Source organism: Melopsittacus undulatus, chromosome 18 (assembly GCF_012275295.1).
Source record: "Melopsittacus undulatus isolate bMelUnd1 chromosome 18, bMelUnd1.mat.Z, whole genome shotgun sequence".
Taxonomy (NCBI): Eukaryota; Metazoa; Chordata; class Aves; order Psittaciformes; family Psittaculidae; genus Melopsittacus; species Melopsittacus undulatus.
In genome coordinates, this window is record NC_047544.1 from 4,631,581 (window position 1) to 4,646,737 (window position 15,157).

The following is a 15,157-nucleotide window of genomic DNA, read 5'->3' on the forward strand; positions in this document are numbered from 1 at the left end:
CGGGGGCGCGACTGGGGGCGAGAGTCACGTGGAGCGTCCCATAGAGCCCATCATAGAGCACCACATAGAGCCCATAGAGTACACCATGGATCCCGTAGAGTACACCATGGGCACCATAGAGCACCTTATGGACCCCATAGAACTCCCCTAGACCCCATAGAGCACCCCATGGACCCCAGAGAGCTCCCCCTAGACCCCATGGAGCACCCCCATCTACCCCATAGAGCACCCTAAGGACCCCAGAGTACACCATGGACCCCATAGAGTACCCCATGGACACCACAGAGCAACCCATGGACTCCAGAGAGCACCCCATGGACCCCATAAAGCATCCCACAGAGCACCCTATAGACCCCATATTCCATGGACTCCAGAGGACACCCTATAGACCCCCCAGAGTATTCCATGGACCCCATAGAGCCCCTGGGGCATGGATCACCCCACGGAGCCCTCCTGTCAGGGCAGGGCGAGCGCTGCCAAAGTCCATGGGGCTGCAAATAAAGGGCTCTGGGCAAGGGTCAATGATTAACGTGGGTGCGGGAGCCCCACACCCCACAGAGGGTCCCGGGAACCCCCAGGCACTGGTGCCAGCAACAGCTTTATTGGGGTGAACTGGAACCGGGCACAGGAGGGACAGAACCAGGTCCTGCCCCCCCAGCCCTGCCCCATGGGGGGCAAAGGCAGAGCCCCAATGACCCAGGGGCTGCAACAGCTTCGAACTGAGGTCCCAGCAGTGAACTCCAGAGGGTTTCCCTCAGGAACAGGATCCCTCATTGGGAAAGCAGCAGCTCCCGGATGGCACCAGAAGGAGCTGAGATCCCAAAACAGAAGCCAGGAAAGGCAAAGGGAAACTGGGACCTGGCAGCTGAGCCCAGGACGGTGCTGGAGCCTGGGAGCCCATGGGCACCGGTGCCGGAGCCTGGGAACACTGGGCTCAGAGGAGCCCCTGGCACCGGTGCCAGGCCCAGCCGGCTCTGAGCATCCCTTAACCAACAACAGCCAAGGCAAGGAACCGGGAGCAGAACCAAACCGGATGAGCAGCTCACAGGAAGAAGAGCTTGTCACAGAGCTGAGCACCAGGCTCGTGGTGCAGGATGTGTCCTGCCAGGAACGCCAGCCGGTGAGCGTAGCCGCAGGGAGCAGGTACCCGCACCGTGCCCGGCCAGTTCCAGTACAGGTGGCACAGCTTGAACGTGAGCCTGGGGACATGGTGAGAGCCACAGGGATGGGGTGAGAGCCACAGGGATGAGGTGAGAGCCACAGGGATGTGGTGAGAGCCACAGGGATGTGGTGAGAGCCACAGGGATACCGGGGGAGCCCAGGGGGATGCAGGAGCCGCAGGGATGCAGGAGCTGGTCCCTACCTCTGGATGTGCTCGCAGCTCAGGTTGGCCGTGTTGAGCAGGCAGATGTAACGTGTGGGGATGCTGCAGCCCTGCCGGGAGTGATGAGCCAGCAGGAAGAAATCCTGCCTGCGGGAAGGGAGATGGGATGTGGGGGTGCAGAGAAGCTGTGGCTGCCCCATCCCTGCAGGGCTCAAGGCCAGCGTGGGTGCAGGGGTTGGAGCAGCTGCTCCATGGAAGGGTCCCTGCCCGTGGTGGAGCCAGATGAGCCTTGAGGTCCCTTCCAACCCATCCCATCCCATCAGGATCCCTAATGGGAAGGGTTCCTATGGAGGGGCAGGGCTGCTGGCACTCACCCCTGGGAGCTGGTGACCGTGTGGTCAATGACGGTACCCGGCGGAGGGGCCGTGAGCTGCTCCGTCGCCAGCGTGTAGAGGTTGGTGCTGTGCTGCTTCTGCACCACCAGCACCACCAGCCCTGGTGTGTAGCTCTCAAAGGTGTCCAAGGCCTTCTGCAGCTGTGGGATCTCGTACCGGAGCACCGTGTCCAGCTGACTGTCGGACACCCCATCCCGGAACACCACAATCTTCCTGGGCAGGCAATGGTTCATCTGCAGGCAGGAGCACACACAATGGGGCAGGATGGGGGCACCGGGACCAGGCCCTGGTGTGGAGCTCGCGGTGGGGACACCGGAGCCAGCACCGAGCCCGGCTCAGCCTCACCTCATGGAAGTGCTGCAGGGCATCGGCCAGGCAGAGCCGGAGGCTGTCAGCAATCTCCTGGTGAGGCATCTGGAAAACCACCCTGGAATACCACCTGGTGAGGATGCTGCGGACGGAGCGGGAGCAGGGTCAGGCCCTGCCCTTCCTCCCCAGCACAGATCCTATGGGACACAGCAGGCACCGCACACCCTGTGCAGCACCGGGGACAGCTTCAGCCCTGCCCCGTTCCCAGTTATCCCAGTGCAGGACCTCCCCATTCCCAGCGTGCAGTGGGAAGCATCACGCACGGGTTCATGCTGGCCACGAAGCCGATGACGGAGCGCATGTCCCTGCTGTGGCTGTGGTGCACGTCCATGCCCACGACCATCAGCTGCTTCTGTGGGGACAGGGAAGGATGCAGGGATCAGGGATCAGTTGGAGAGTTCCCTGCCCACATCCCTCCGGCACAGAGCCTCCCTCTGTGCCCTGCCCCATAGGGGAGGCCGAGCCCCATTCCCGGTGGGTTTGGCCTTACCAGGGGGATGTCCACCCCCCAGAGCTCTCCCCCCAGCTTGCAGTTCATCTGCAGCAGCACCTTCTGCACCACACTGCGCAGCTTGGCCGGCTGCCCGCTCAGGGTCTGTGCGCTGAGCACCTGGTTATGGGATGGGAGCACAGGGAACGTGAGGCTGGAGGTGCTGGTGCCTCCCGGCCCCACACACGGCTCCGACCCCACGTACCTGGGAGGGCACAGGGCACTGTACACAGCACAGCTTCTTGATGGCCGCATACAGATCCTCCCGGCTGCCCGAGATGATGCACAGCAGGATCTGCACCTTCTCCTGCCGGGGATGGCAGATGGAGCAGGGATTGGGTGTCCATGGGATGCACAAACCCCCCCCAGCACCCACATCCCTCCCGGCTCCATGCACACCTCACTGCTCAGTGCACTCCGGATGCTCCGGGCATAGGTCTCGATGCGGTCGTCCTGCAGCTCCAGCAGCACCGGGCGGCTGAGGCGCATCCCTATGGGGCCGCACACGCTCTCCATGGCACACACCAGGTCCTTGGCCAGGCTCTGCAGCCGCCACGGGTACACCAGGAGCCAGTAGTTCATGGAGATCTGTGGGAGGAGGCGAGGACACCATGAGCCTCGAGGCTGCTGAGCCATCGGCTCCAGGGCATGGGGGAGAGGGGAAGCATCCCAAGAGGAACCCAATGGAGCCCCAGCATCCCATTCCCGCAGCCCTCAGCAGCAGCAGGATGGGGCAGGACGGCAGCCACCGCAGGCACACATTCCTTATGGACACCAGGCTGCAGCCCAACGGCAGCACAAGGAAGGGATGAGGCTGCAGGGAGCTCCAGTGGGAGCCGGGATGGGAGCCGGGAGGAAGCCAACCCCAGTGTGGGGCAGGAGCTCACCGCAGAGATGGAGGCTTCCCTGACCACAGCCTTGGCCCAGCTCAGGTCCTCGCTGGGGGTGATGGAGCCATGGCGCAGGTTGATCCTCTCCATGGGCAGCACCCGGCCCTGGGTCTGGGGATGGGAGGGACTGTGGAGCCACAGCCTCACCAGCACCAGCACCACCAGAGCTCACCCTATGGATGTCAGGCTCCAGGAGCAGCCCCACGGGCACCAGTGCTGGCACCACCAGAGCTCACCCTATGGATGTCAGGCTCCAGGAGCAGCCCCCAGCGCTGCAGCTCCCGCGAGGCCTCGGTGCTGCTGCGGATGCGCTGCAGGAGGCTGCTGAGGCGCTGGTAGTGCTGCTGGGGGCTCTGCCGCATGGTCTCCATCACCTCCTGCACCGACAACAGGGGGGGCTCTGCTGGGGCTGCCCCTGCATCCAACCCCACATTGGTGTGCATCAGAAGGGGCCTCATCCAGCTCCCAGCACACTCTGACCCTCAGCATCCGACTGTCCTTCCGCAGCTCCGGGATCCCGGTCATGAACGTGAGCTCTGGCACCAGCAGTACCAAGTCCAAGCGGGGCTGCGGTGATGGGGACGGGCGCTCAGCACCCCCAGGATGGTGCCAGCCCCTCCTCACCCAGCTCTGGGCTCGGCAGGGGCTGCAGGAGCCACGGACACCATGGGCTCCATGGCCAACCCCAGCTCCATCCCGGGCTCACCTTCCCCTCCGGACTCAGCTTCTCCTTCGGCCGATGGATGAGCAGCGGCTGCTCCAGCTCCTTGATGGTGATCCCATAGGTTTTGCTGTAGGAGCAGCACCAGTTGAGCTGCTCCTGCTGCTGGTGCTGAGCTCCTCAGACCCCTCCCCATGGATCCCCGTCTGGCCCCACCTGTAGTAGCTGCTGAAGGTGACAACCTCACCGCTGGCCAGGGTGAAGGTGTCCTGGGGGGTCTTGCTCCAGTCGATGTCGTGCAGCCGGTAGGTGCGGTTGTTGTAGCGGGTGATGACCACACTGCCCACCAGCTGCTTCATGCACTCCTCCTGGAAGCTGCCTGGGCTCTGCCTGTAGATGCTGCGCCTGTGGGGAGAGCTTGTGGGGGTGCTCGAGTCCATGCCAGCCCCATAGCGAACCCTGCGCCCCACAGCGAACCCTGCACCCCACATCTAACCCCTGCGCCCCACAGCGAACCCTGCACCCCACATCTAACCCCTGCTGGACACCCCCCTCATCCCCGAGGCCCCACAGGGCTCCCCCAGGATCCCCCTCCTCACATGAAGCTCAGGATGGATTCACTGCGGATCACTTTGTGGATGGCATCCACCAGCAGGAAGAGGCCTCCGTCCTTCTTGCGGATGCTGACAGTGTATCCTGGCCAGACCTGCAGCCTGGCCGGGAGCAGGAGGAGCCAACAGTGCCTGGGCTGGAGCTCTGAGGTCCCCATCCCAGCCCCCTGCTATGGGGCACAGGGACAGCCCCATCGGCAGCCCCACAGCACCCACCTGTACTGCTGCAGCACCAGGGCCTGGGACGGCTCAAAGAAGTTCCTCCCCACGAGCTGCATGTCCAAGAGCCTCATCACCCTGGCAAGGAGGAGCAGGATGGGCCCAGGCCTGGGGGAGGAGGAGGAGGAGGAAGAAGGTCTGGGCCACCCCTCACCTCCGGAACACCACGTTGTAAAAGGGGATGCAGAGATCGGAGCTTGGCTCCAGGACCTTGGTGCTCTGGATGCTGATGGTGACGTCCTGCCCATCGCTCCTCCTCTGGACCCGCAGGGTGAGGAGCTGGGGGCAGATACCTCATGTGGGGCTCTCCCCCCACAGAGCCCCGGCTGCCCCACAGGGCTCCCATTGCCCCTCACCTGTGGGAGCTGGATGGGCAGGAACAGGATGGAGCCATCAAAGGCCATCACATCCCCCAGCACAGCCTGATGCTCCTTCAGCATGGCCAAGCGCACGCTCCTGCACTCCACCTCGGGGCTGTGGGGCACGGGGGGCAGTGCTGCTCTGCCTGCCCCACTGAGCCCCCCCAGCCCCACTGCAGACCCCTCGAGAGCTGACCCCAGAGCCGAGCACTGCCCCACAGGCTGCAGGAGCACCAGTACCTGAAGGTGATGTGATACTGGAACACGGCCTCGTTCTGGCACCGGATCCTCACCGAGTTCAGCCCCAGGGCCAGGGCTGAGCCCCTCGGTGCTGCCTTCACCCCTGGCACCCTTGGCACAGGGAGGGGCAGCGTGAGCCGGTGCTGCCCTGAGCTGGTGCTGCCCTGAGCCCATGGCCATGGCCAGGCCTCACCGTGGCCTCACTTACCTGGTGCTGGTGGAGCCGGTGGTGCCGGTGCCGGTGGTGCCAGTGCTGCCAATGGTGCCGATGGTGCCGGTGGTGCCAGTGCTGCCAATGCTGCCGGTGGTGCCCATGGTGCCGGTGGTGCCAGTGGTGCCGGTGGTGCCCATGGTGCCAGTGCTGCCAATGGTGCCGATGGTGCCAGTGGTGCCGGTGGCTGCCGGGCTGGGGCCGGGAGCAGCACTGGTGCTGGGCAGCACTGGGGTGGGTGCAGGGGCTCCTCGGCCGGGGGGCGCAGGCAGCGGATCCCCCCTGCCCCCCCACAGCATCCTATGGGACATGGAGCTCAGCCTGTGCCCCCCCCGCACCCCCTGCTCTGCCCCACGGCCCCTGCTCAAACACTGCAGGTTGGGGCCTGGGCACTGAGTGACCCCAGCACTGGGGCTGAGGGTTGGGGGGTCCCATCCTGCTGCCCTCGGGCGGGGCTGGAGCCAGAGGGGCTGAGGGGGGAGTCCTGAGGACATGGATGGGGTGGGAGGAGCTTCCAGCCCCTGTGGTCCCATCCTTACCCCAGCCCTGCCCCATGGCACTGAGGGTGTGAACCCGGTGCCTGCAGCCCTGCCCTGGGCAGCCTGTTCCAATGCCTGAGCACCCTGTGGGGCAGGAATTGTTCCTCAGCTCCATCTAAACCTGCCCTGGTGCAGCTTGAGGCCGTTTCCTCTTGTCCCATCCCTTGGGAGCAGAGCCCAGCCCCTCCTGGCTCCATCCTCCTGCAGGCACTTGGAGGGAGACATCAGGTCCCCCCTGAGCCTTCTCTTCTCCATCTGAACCCCCCACATCCCTCAGCCCTTCCCCATCTCTTGTGCTCCAGGCCCTGCTCCAGCTCCATTCCCTTCTCTGGCCCCATCCAGCTCCATTCCCATCCCCTGTGCTCCAGGCCGGGCTCCAGCTCCGCTCCTGCCCCATTCCCATTCCCATCCCTTGGGCTCCATCTCCCCCCCCCCTCCCGGTGCCCCCCCCCCACTCACCGCCCCCTCGCCGGTAACGCCATGGTCACGTGTTCACCGTGAGGCGCGAGGCCCTCACGGGGCTCCAGGCGCAGGCCCCTCAGCCCCGAGCACAGCAGCCCCGGACGGAGCATGCGCTGAGCGCGGCCCGCGAGGCCCCGGAGCCGGCCCGGGGCACCCGGAACCGGAGATGGAACCGGAGCAGGAACCGGAGCAGGAACCGGAACCGGAGCCATAACCGGAACCGGAGCCGGAACCGGACCGGGCCCCGGCCCCGGCCCCGGCCCCCGCCCGCAACATGGCGACCGCTCCATGCGCCCCTCGAGCCCCGCGCACGCTGACGGGAACGCTCTGCGCAGGCGCGGCCCCGCCCACCACGTGCCCCGCCCCCCGCAGGACCAAGGACAGCGCCGGGAGGGGCGGGGCCTAAAGGGGGCGGGGCCAGGGAGGCTGTGAGGTGCGAGGGGAGCCGGGACCGCAGCGGATCCATCGGGATCAGGGTGAATGGATGGGGATGGGGAGCTGGGATCGGGATCTGAGGTGAATAAAGTGGAGTTTGGGGTATTTTGGGGTAAAACAATGAGATCTGGGAGGTGTACGGGGATAGGACTTCAATAAACTGAGGTTTGGGATATGTAAATGTGGATGTGTTGGTACAATAGGATCGGGAAGGATGAATTGGGATCTGGGGGCAGCAGCAGAGGGCAAAGGGGCAGCCCCATCCCCACCCCCTGCCCGCTGGAGGTGCCCGGGGGGCATCAGCCCCATGGCACCAACCCCAGTGACACCGGAGCCCCATTGAGGACAGCACAGACACCAGCCCCATGGCACCACCAGGGGTTTATTGTACACCGGAGCTGGGCAGGGGCACAGAGGGGTCCTGACCCTGGGGCCGGGGCTGGGGCTGCAGTGGCTCCAATGGGGCAGGCCCAGCCCCATGGCCCCCCCAGCTCCCCCGGTGCTACCGGTGCCTGTGCTCCAGCAGAGCCTCGAAGTCCGGGGAGCAGACGAGTTTGTGCCGCACGTGACCCAGGACCATGAGCTCCCCAGTGCGGCCGTCACCAGTGCCCACGGACACCAGCTCCTGGGGGGAGAGAACCAGTGCTGAGCATCCCAATGACATGGGAACCGTCAGGGCCCCACACCCGGTGACCCTGCTGCCCCACAGCTCCCATAGGGCTCACCCCACAGCCCCCATAGGGCTCACCCCACAGCAGTACCTGCAGGAAGGAGCAGGGGGTGCCCATGGTCACGTCCAGGGTGACCCTGCCCAGCACCAGCTGCACCTTCCCCGACTGCCGCAGCAGCAGCTTCCCCACACGGCCCTCGGGGAGGTCACTCAGGGTGCAGGTGTTCTCTGCCTGCTGCTGATCCTGTGGGGCACAGCATGTGGGGCACAGCATGTGGGGCTCAGCATGTGGGGCAGAGCACGGGGGGCACAGCATGTGGGGCTCAGTGCAGTGCCCCACAGCACAGCCCCACTCCTTGTGTCCCATCCCTACTCCCATGTCCCATCCCCACACTCCCCACACCCCATCCCATACCTGGCTCCTGTCCTCGCCGTGTGTGGGTTTGGTGTCTCGGCCATGGGGCAGCCCGGGCAGAGTATCCGGTAGCTGCAGGAACAGCAGCTCCTCCTGCGCCGACAGCTGCAGGTGCCGCAGCAGAGCTGACACCTCCAGGTCCTGGGGGGCGCTGGGGGGGGCTCTGTGGGGCGCGGGGGGAGCTCTGTGGGGCGCGGGGGCCTCATCGCACGGCTCCTGCTTCACTGCAGGGGACAGGGGTGGGTGGGGGGTTAGGGGTCAGCCCCACAGCCATAGAGCCCTGCGAGGGGCTGGGTTCCAGCTCCAACCCCTGCCATGGGGCAGGTGCTCTATGCCCTGTGCCCATCCCTGAGCACTGTCAGGGATGTGGCTGCAGCTCCAGCACCCACTGGGGCTCATGGGGCTCTGCTCGGACCCCCCCCCCCCGACCCCCCCCCCCGGTGATCCCCCCCCAGCTCACCCGTCACCGCCGGTGGCTCCGGCTCCATCTCCTCCCCCCGCGGCTCTTCCTCCCCCCGCGCTCCCCCCTCCTCCTGGAACAGCCATCCCGAGTGCGCCAGCGGCAGCTGCACCGGCAGGTTCCGGAGGTCGTTCCTGAGCCCTGGGTCATCCAGGAACTGTGGGGGGGGAGAGGGGTGCTCAGTGCTGACCCACAGACCCCCCAGCCCCACACTGACCCACAGACACACACTGACCCACACCCCCCCCAGCCCCACTCACATCATCCTTCTGCAGCATCCTCAGGATCTGTTTTGTCTCCTCGTCCGTCTCCTGCTTCTCCTTCTTGATGTTGATGATATGGGAAGGACCAAAGTCAGACACATCCACGGCCGTGTCCCAGGAGCCTGTGGGGCAGAGGCACCAGTGTGGGGTGAGACATGTGTGGGGCAGTGACACCAGGTGACCCATGTGTGGGGCAGGACCCATGTGTGGGGCAGGACCCCCCTCCCTTACCCTTCTTCCTCAGCATCTCGGCCGGTCCCTGCTCGAAGATGGAGTGAGACTGGATGACCTGGGGGCGGCTGCGGCCCCGACCCTGCCCCTCCCGCTGCCGCTCCCGCTCCTTCCGCTCCTTCCGGGCCGAGCTCTGCTCCCTGGGCCTGGGGGGGACAGCACAGACACAGACACAGACACAGCCACAGCCGTGGGTCCTGACCCACAGACACAGACCCACAGACCCACACAGCCCCATGGACCCACAGCACTTACTCCTCCTTGATCTTCCTGCTGATGATGTTGGGGGTGAAGGTTTTCTGTGGGGCAGAGCAGGGATCAGTCAGTGCACAGTGTGGGTCAGTTCACGGTGTGGGGCAGTGCAGGGTGTGGGGCAGGGCAGGTTCTGTCCTCACCTTCTTGACCCCCCCCAGGGTGAGGTCTCGGGAGCGGATCGAGGGCAGGCGCCCGGGGCCTATGGGGGCTGCCCCACACCTCCGGCCCAGCAGCCCCCGCGGCAGCCCCGGGCGCAGACCGGGACCGGAGCCCCCATCACCGGAGCCTCCATCACCGGAGCCGCCATCACCGGAGCCGCCCTCGGCCATGCTCAGCCTATGGGGGAGATGGAGACAGACACCAACAGACACAGCCTGACCCATAGCCCGGACACCCCATAGGGCTCACCCCCCCCCCCGGACTCCCAGACCCCCCCATGTGGGTCAGCCCCCCCTGACCCTCCCGCACCCCCAGACCCCCCCATGTGGGTCAGCCCCCCCCGCCCCCCCTGACCCTCCCGCACCCCCAGACCCCCCCATGTGGGTCAGCCCCACACGCGCCCCTCACCCTGCCCCGGCAGCCACCGGCTCACGTGCCCACCGCGCATGCGCCTAGCGCGACGCGCATGTCCGCTGAGGCGACTCCGCCGCCGCCATCTTTGTTAAGGGCAGCCGTGTCTGCCAGTGAGCCGCCATCTTTGTCCTGGGCACTGCGCTGCCCCATGTGACGGCGGCGCCGCCATCTTTGTAGTGGGCACAGCTCCGCGATGGGGCACAGTCAATGGGGACATGGCACACACAATGGGGGCACACACACACACTATGGGGGCACACACAATGGGGGGCACACACACACAATGGGGGCACACACACACAATGGGGGGCACACACACACAATGGGGGGCATACACACACACAATGGGGGCACACACACACACAATGGGGGGCACACACACACACAATGGGGGCACACACACACACAATGGGGGCACACACACACACACACAATGGGGGCACACACACACTCAATGGGGGCACACACACTCAATGGGGGCACACACACACACAATGGGGGCACACACAATGGGGGGCACACACACAATGGGGCACACACACACAATGGGGGCACACACACACACAATGGGGCACACACACACAATGGGGGCACACACACACAATGGGGGGCACACACACACTATGGGGCACACACACACAATGGGGGCACACACACACTATGGGGCACACACACACAATGGGGGCACACACACACAATGGGGGGCACACACTCAATGGGGGCACACACACACAATTTGGGGCACACACACACACACAATGGGGGCACACACACACAATGGGGGCACACACACACAATGGGGGGCACACACACACAATGGGGGCACACACACACAATGGGGGGCACACACACACAATGGGGCACACACACACGCAATGGGGACGAGTTTGGGGTCACCTCTCCATCTGACCCCCATGGGGTGCGGGCTGCGGACACCGCTGCCCCCCTGCAGCCCTGCCCCACACCCGAGCACCCCACACACCCATGGACCCTGTGGGCAATGAGGTTCTGGGGTGCTCCCCCCATAACCCCTGGTCCTGCAGCACAGCGGCCCCTGCATCCCCCCCCCATCAAACCCGCACCGGGGGGGGCAGTGCGGGGGTCCCGGTGGGTCCAGCACCCCCATAGCCCCTGCACCCCTATGTGTGCTATGGGGTGTCCCGGCTGTTCCATGGGCTCACCCCCCCCCATCCTGCGCCCACATCGCGGATCCGCTGCCCCCCCCCCTCTGACGCCGCTCGCAGCCATTGGCGAACGGGTTCGGTCCTCCCCCCCCACGGGCACCGGTTGGGGTTCGCCCCCCCCCCCCCCTCCCCCTCATTCCCTGTCCCTCCTCCGGAGGGTGCGCGCAGCTCCCGACCCTCCGGCCGCGCGCGCCCCGTGCCCTGCGCTGCCCCCCCCGGACAGGTACCGGCCTCTCGGGAGCGCGCATCGCGGCGGGGGCGAGGAGGGCGGGGGCGCGCACGGGGGCGCGGACGCACAGGGAGGGGGCACTGGGGGGTCCGGAGCCCCCGAGCACTGACCTCCGGGGGCTGTGGGGACGGAACGGGGACACCAACGGGTACCGAGCACCGGGGGGGGCTGAGGGGGCTGTGGGTGCTGGGGAGTGTGCGGGGGCTGCGCCCGTGGGTGCTGAGCGGGGTTGGCACCAGTGGTGGTGATGATGGTGATGATGGTGACGGTGATGATGGTGGTGATGGTGATGATGGTGATGGTGATGATGGTGGTGATGGTGATGATGGTGGTGGTGATGATGGTGATGCCATGCAGTGGCACAGGGGGGCTGCGGACTGTTGTCACCCCGGCTGTGGGTGCCCATGGGCACGGGTGTACATGGGGGGCAGCCCCACGGTGCCAAGCATCGATGGGTGCCCACTGCAGCTGGTCCTGTGCTGGCGCACAGAGCTGGGGCACCCACCCCAGGAACCCACCTGGGTGCACCCATAGCTCAGTGCCACCCACTACACCCACGGACCCCCCCTCGGGTGCGAACACCCCCCCCATGGCGTGGGGGGAAGAGCAGCGGCAGCCATGGGGAAACTGAGGCAGGGAGCTCCGGGCAGAGGCGGATCCGGCTCCGCTCCCCTCTCCCATCACTCCCCGTGTTCCTTCCCCACCCGGTGTTGAGCAAACCCCGACAGGCGCTGGCATCGAGCCGGGCTCCATCCCGGCCTCCGGCTGCCGCTGTCCTCCCGGTGCCATCTGCTGCTCCGTGGGCTGCGGTTGGCACCCCCAGAGCACCCCCAGAGCACCCCCAGAGCACCCCCAGAGCACCCCCAGAGCACCCCCCGTACCCCACAGGCCCCCCCACACCCCCGGCCATGGAGCTGCTCTCCACCCCCAAGAACATCGAGATCAACAACATCACGTGCGACTCGTTCCGCATCTCCTGGGCCATGGAGCAGGGGGACCTGGACAGGGTCACCCACTACTTCATCGACCTCAACAAGAAGGAGAACAAGAACTCCAACAAGTTCAAGCACAGGGTGAGTGGGGGGGGACGTGGGGGTCTGGTTTGGGGTGAGGGGATGGGGCTGGGGGGGGGGGGTGGTGTTTGTGCTCACCCCAGTGCCGAACTGGGGTCAGGTCCTGCCTGGGACACAGTGGAGGGTACCGGGATGGGGTCCGCGGTGCCCCTGCCCCCGCTCCCGCTCCCCCCCCATGGCTGCGGTCGCTCCGTCGGTTTCAGCAGAGCCGTTACCAAGGAGATGCTATTTAATGTTTAACATTAGTTTTTCTCCCTCCTCCCGATAATAAGGGGGGGGGGCGGGGGGGGGATCATTCCTCTTTCCCTGTGTCTCCTGACTTCAGCATCCGCCGTTGCCACAGAAACGGTTCTGCACTGCAGTGATGCTCCCGGCCCCTGACACCGGTGCTGGGAGCAGGGTCCTAGGACACCCCCGGGCTGGGGGAGGCTGAGTCCCCATCCCCACAGCACCAGGGATGGGGAAGGGGCAGGGATGGAACCCGGGGGGGGGGCGGATGGATCCTGACCCTCAGCCCTTGGGCACAGGATGTCCCCACCAAGCTGGTGGCCAAGGCGGTTCCGCTGCCCATGACCGTGCGGGGACACTGGTTCCTGAGCCCCCGCACCCAGTACAGTGTGGCTGTGCAGACGGCCGTGAAGCAGAGCGACGGAGAGTACCTGGTGTCCGGCTGGAGCGAGACCGTGGAGTTCTGTACCGGGGGTGAGCGGAGGCGGCCCCGGGGCTGGGAGCCAGCACCGGCTGCACGGGGGCGAGCACGGAGCTTGCACAAGCCGCGGCCGGTGGGAGCGGCAGCTGATGAGTGGGAAGGAGGAGGTGTTGGGAATGGGAGCTGGGGGTGGGATGGGAGGGGAGGGGCTGCCGAAGGAGGGGGTGGGTTCACCCCATGCCCCATGCCCAGACTATGCCAAGGAGCACCTGGCGCAGCTGCAGGAGAAGGCAGAGCTGATCGCCGGGCGCATGCTGCGGTTCTCTGTGTTCTACCGCAACCAGCACAAGGAGTACTTCCAGCACGTCAGGTACCCCCGTTCCCCCCGGACCCCCGGACCCATGGGGGCTCCATCCCTGACCCCTGTGTGTGTCCCCATCCCCGCACGCAGGATGCACTGCGGGAACGTGATGAAGCCGTCGCTCAAGGACAACAGTGGCAGCCATGGCTCCCCCACCAGTGGGATGCTTCACGGCATCTTCTTCAGCTGCAACACCGAGTTCAACACGGGGCAGCCCCCCCAGGACTCCCCCTACGGCCGGTACCGGTTCCAGATCCCAGCTCAGCGGCTCTTCAACCCCAACACCAACCTCTACTTCGCGGACTTCTACTGCATGTACACTGCCTATCACTACGTGGTGCTGGTGCTGGCTCCCAAGGGCTCCTCCGGGGACCAGTTCTGCCGGGAGCGCCTGCCCCAGTTGGACATTACCTCCAACAAGTTCCTGACGTGCTGCATGGAGGAGGGTGAGCTCGTGTTCCGCCATGCCCAGGACAGCATCCTGGAGCTCATATACACGGAGCCCGTGGACCTGAGCCTGGGAGTGCTGGGGGAGATCAGCGGCCACCAGCTCATGAGCCTCTCCACTGCCAACGCCAAGAAGGACCCCAGCTGCAAGACCTGCAACATCAGTGTGGGGCGCTAAGGGGGGGCCGGGGGGCTCGGACCCACGGATGCTGCTGGGGAAGGACGGAGGGGGCTGCAGGACCCGGCCCACGGCCGCAGGGAGCCGCAGGGATGCTCATGGAGGGATGAGGCACAGCCTGGGCTGCTCCGCGGGAGGAAACCTTCGTCTCCTGGACCGGCCGACCAGCATCATCCTCACACCGTGAGCCCTGCGCTCTGCCTGCGTCTGCGCATCCTCTGTGGGACCCCATCCCCTCCAGCATCCACCCCATGGGGTTCATTGGAGAGCTGGAAACACCCCCTCCCCAGCCCTGAACTGCACCGAGGATGGAGGGGATGGGGCAGGGACCCCTCTATGGGCACAGCTTTGGGGTGGGTGTTGTGCTGTGTTCACTCTGCTCTACCCATCCCCATGGCAGCCAGAGGAGCCGGTGGGGAGCAGAGCTGACCCCCCCCCCGTGTCCCCCCCTTCCCGCATGAGCCGTCGGCAGCATGGCCCCCGCGGGCTCCCCCTGTGTACCCTGCACGTTGTTCGGTGGGACACAACCACCTCCATCCCTGTGCTGTGCTGGAGCTGGATCAATAAACGTGTGCTCACAGCAGCCGTGTCCTGCGCCTGTCCCTGCTCCAGCCCCAGGGGGGACCAGGGGGGGGCACCCGGTGGTGCTGTGAGGGCAATGGGCACCCTCCTGCTCTCACCGCATCACCCATCACTGCAGACCCTGCTGGATGCACAGCCCTGTGCCCATCACTGTCCCATTGGGCTTCCCAAGCCCCAGGCTGTGGGTGAGGAGCAGCCCCAGTCCCCACCGCAGACACCATCACATGAAGGATGGAGGGATGCACAGGGAGCGTGTGCCGCATCCCACCATCCATCTGCTGCCGGCGGCAGCGGCACCGACCACGGAGGGTGGCTTGGGATGGGGCTGGGGCTCCAAATGGGGCTCCAAATGGGAAACCAAAGGTGTGGGGTGAGCACCTAC

The 15,157-nt window shown here is 66.0% G+C and overlaps 3 protein-coding genes across 3 annotated transcripts; 1 reads left to right on the forward strand and 2 right to left on the reverse strand.

The window, feature by feature from the left end:
• Positions 1-520: 520 nt before the first annotated feature.
• Positions 521-5,814, reverse strand: PIWIL2 (piwi like RNA-mediated gene silencing 2). The gene is made up of 19 exons (XM_034070434.1): positions 5,767-5,814; positions 5,559-5,669; positions 5,316-5,433; positions 5,114-5,238; positions 4,957-5,037; positions 4,729-4,842; positions 4,346-4,534; positions 4,175-4,259; positions 3,949-4,035; positions 3,705-3,845; positions 3,466-3,579; positions 2,978-3,166; positions 2,784-2,885; positions 2,579-2,698; positions 2,352-2,440; positions 2,065-2,170; positions 1,699-1,952; positions 1,364-1,471; positions 521-1,199 (listed from the first exon to the last, which is right to left on the reverse strand). Exons 3-19 carry the CDS (start codon positions 5,397-5,399, stop codon positions 1,043-1,045), a joined length of 2,145 nt encoding a protein of 714 aa, XP_033926325.1. The 5' UTR covers positions 5,400-5,433; positions 5,559-5,669; positions 5,767-5,814; the 3' UTR covers positions 521-1,042.
• A 1,753-nt stretch (positions 5,815-7,567) lies between these two features.
• On the reverse strand, positions 7,568-9,874 carry POLR3D (RNA polymerase III subunit D). The gene is made up of 8 exons (XM_034070395.1): positions 9,640-9,874; positions 9,500-9,543; positions 9,245-9,390; positions 9,011-9,135; positions 8,751-8,907; positions 8,291-8,514; positions 7,967-8,119; positions 7,568-7,830 (listed from the first exon to the last, which is right to left on the reverse strand). Exons 1-8 carry the CDS (start codon positions 9,826-9,828, stop codon positions 7,708-7,710), a joined length of 1,161 nt encoding a protein of 386 aa, XP_033926286.1. The 5' UTR covers positions 9,829-9,874; the 3' UTR covers positions 7,568-7,707.
• Positions 9,875-11,411: 1,537 nt separating this feature from the next.
• On the forward strand, positions 11,412-14,765 carry PHYHIP (phytanoyl-CoA 2-hydroxylase interacting protein). Its single transcript, XM_034070396.1, has 5 exons — positions 11,412-11,479; positions 12,374-12,558; positions 13,086-13,260; positions 13,460-13,577; positions 13,659-14,765. The coding sequence occupies exons 2-5, from the start codon at positions 12,394-12,396 to the stop codon at positions 14,191-14,193; spliced, it is 993 nt and encodes a 330-aa protein (XP_033926287.1). The 5' UTR covers positions 11,412-11,479; positions 12,374-12,393; the 3' UTR covers positions 14,194-14,765.
• Positions 14,766-15,157: the final 392 nt, after the last annotated feature.

Coding starts and splice junctions, on each gene's coding strand:
- PHYHIP (XM_034070396.1), top strand. CDS start 12,394: ATGGAGCTGCTCTCCACCCCCAAGAACATCGAGATCAACAACATCACG. Junction 13,261..13,459: donor CGTGGAGTTCTGTACCGGGG/GTGAGCGGAGGC, acceptor CCCCATGCCCAG/ACTATGCCAAGGAGCACCTG. Junction 13,578..13,658: donor GAGTACTTCCAGCACGTCAG/GTACCCCCGTTC, acceptor CCCCGCACGCAG/GATGCACTGCGGGAACGTGA.
- POLR3D (XM_034070395.1), bottom strand. CDS start 9,828: ATGGCCGAGGGCGGCTCCGGTGATGGCGGCTCCGGTGATGGAGGCTCC. Junction 9,544..9,639: donor CCCTGGGGGGGGTCAAGAAG/GTGAGGACAGAA, acceptor TCTGCCCCACAG/AAAACCTTCACCCCCAACAT. Junction 8,908..9,010: donor GGATGCTGCAGAAGGATGAT/GTGAGTGGGGCT, acceptor CCCCCCCCACAG/TTCCTGGATGACCCAGGGCT.
- PIWIL2 (XM_034070434.1), bottom strand. CDS start 5,399: ATGCTGAAGGAGCATCAGGCTGTGCTGGGGGATGTGATGGCCTTTGAT. Junction 4,036..4,174: donor AGCTGAGTCCGGAGGGGAAG/GTGAGCCCGGGA, acceptor CCATCACCGCAG/CCCCGCTTGGACTTGGTACT. Junction 2,699..2,783: donor AGTGCCCTGTGCCCTCCCAG/GTACGTGGGGTC, acceptor TCCCATAACCAG/GTGCTCAGCGCACAGACCCT.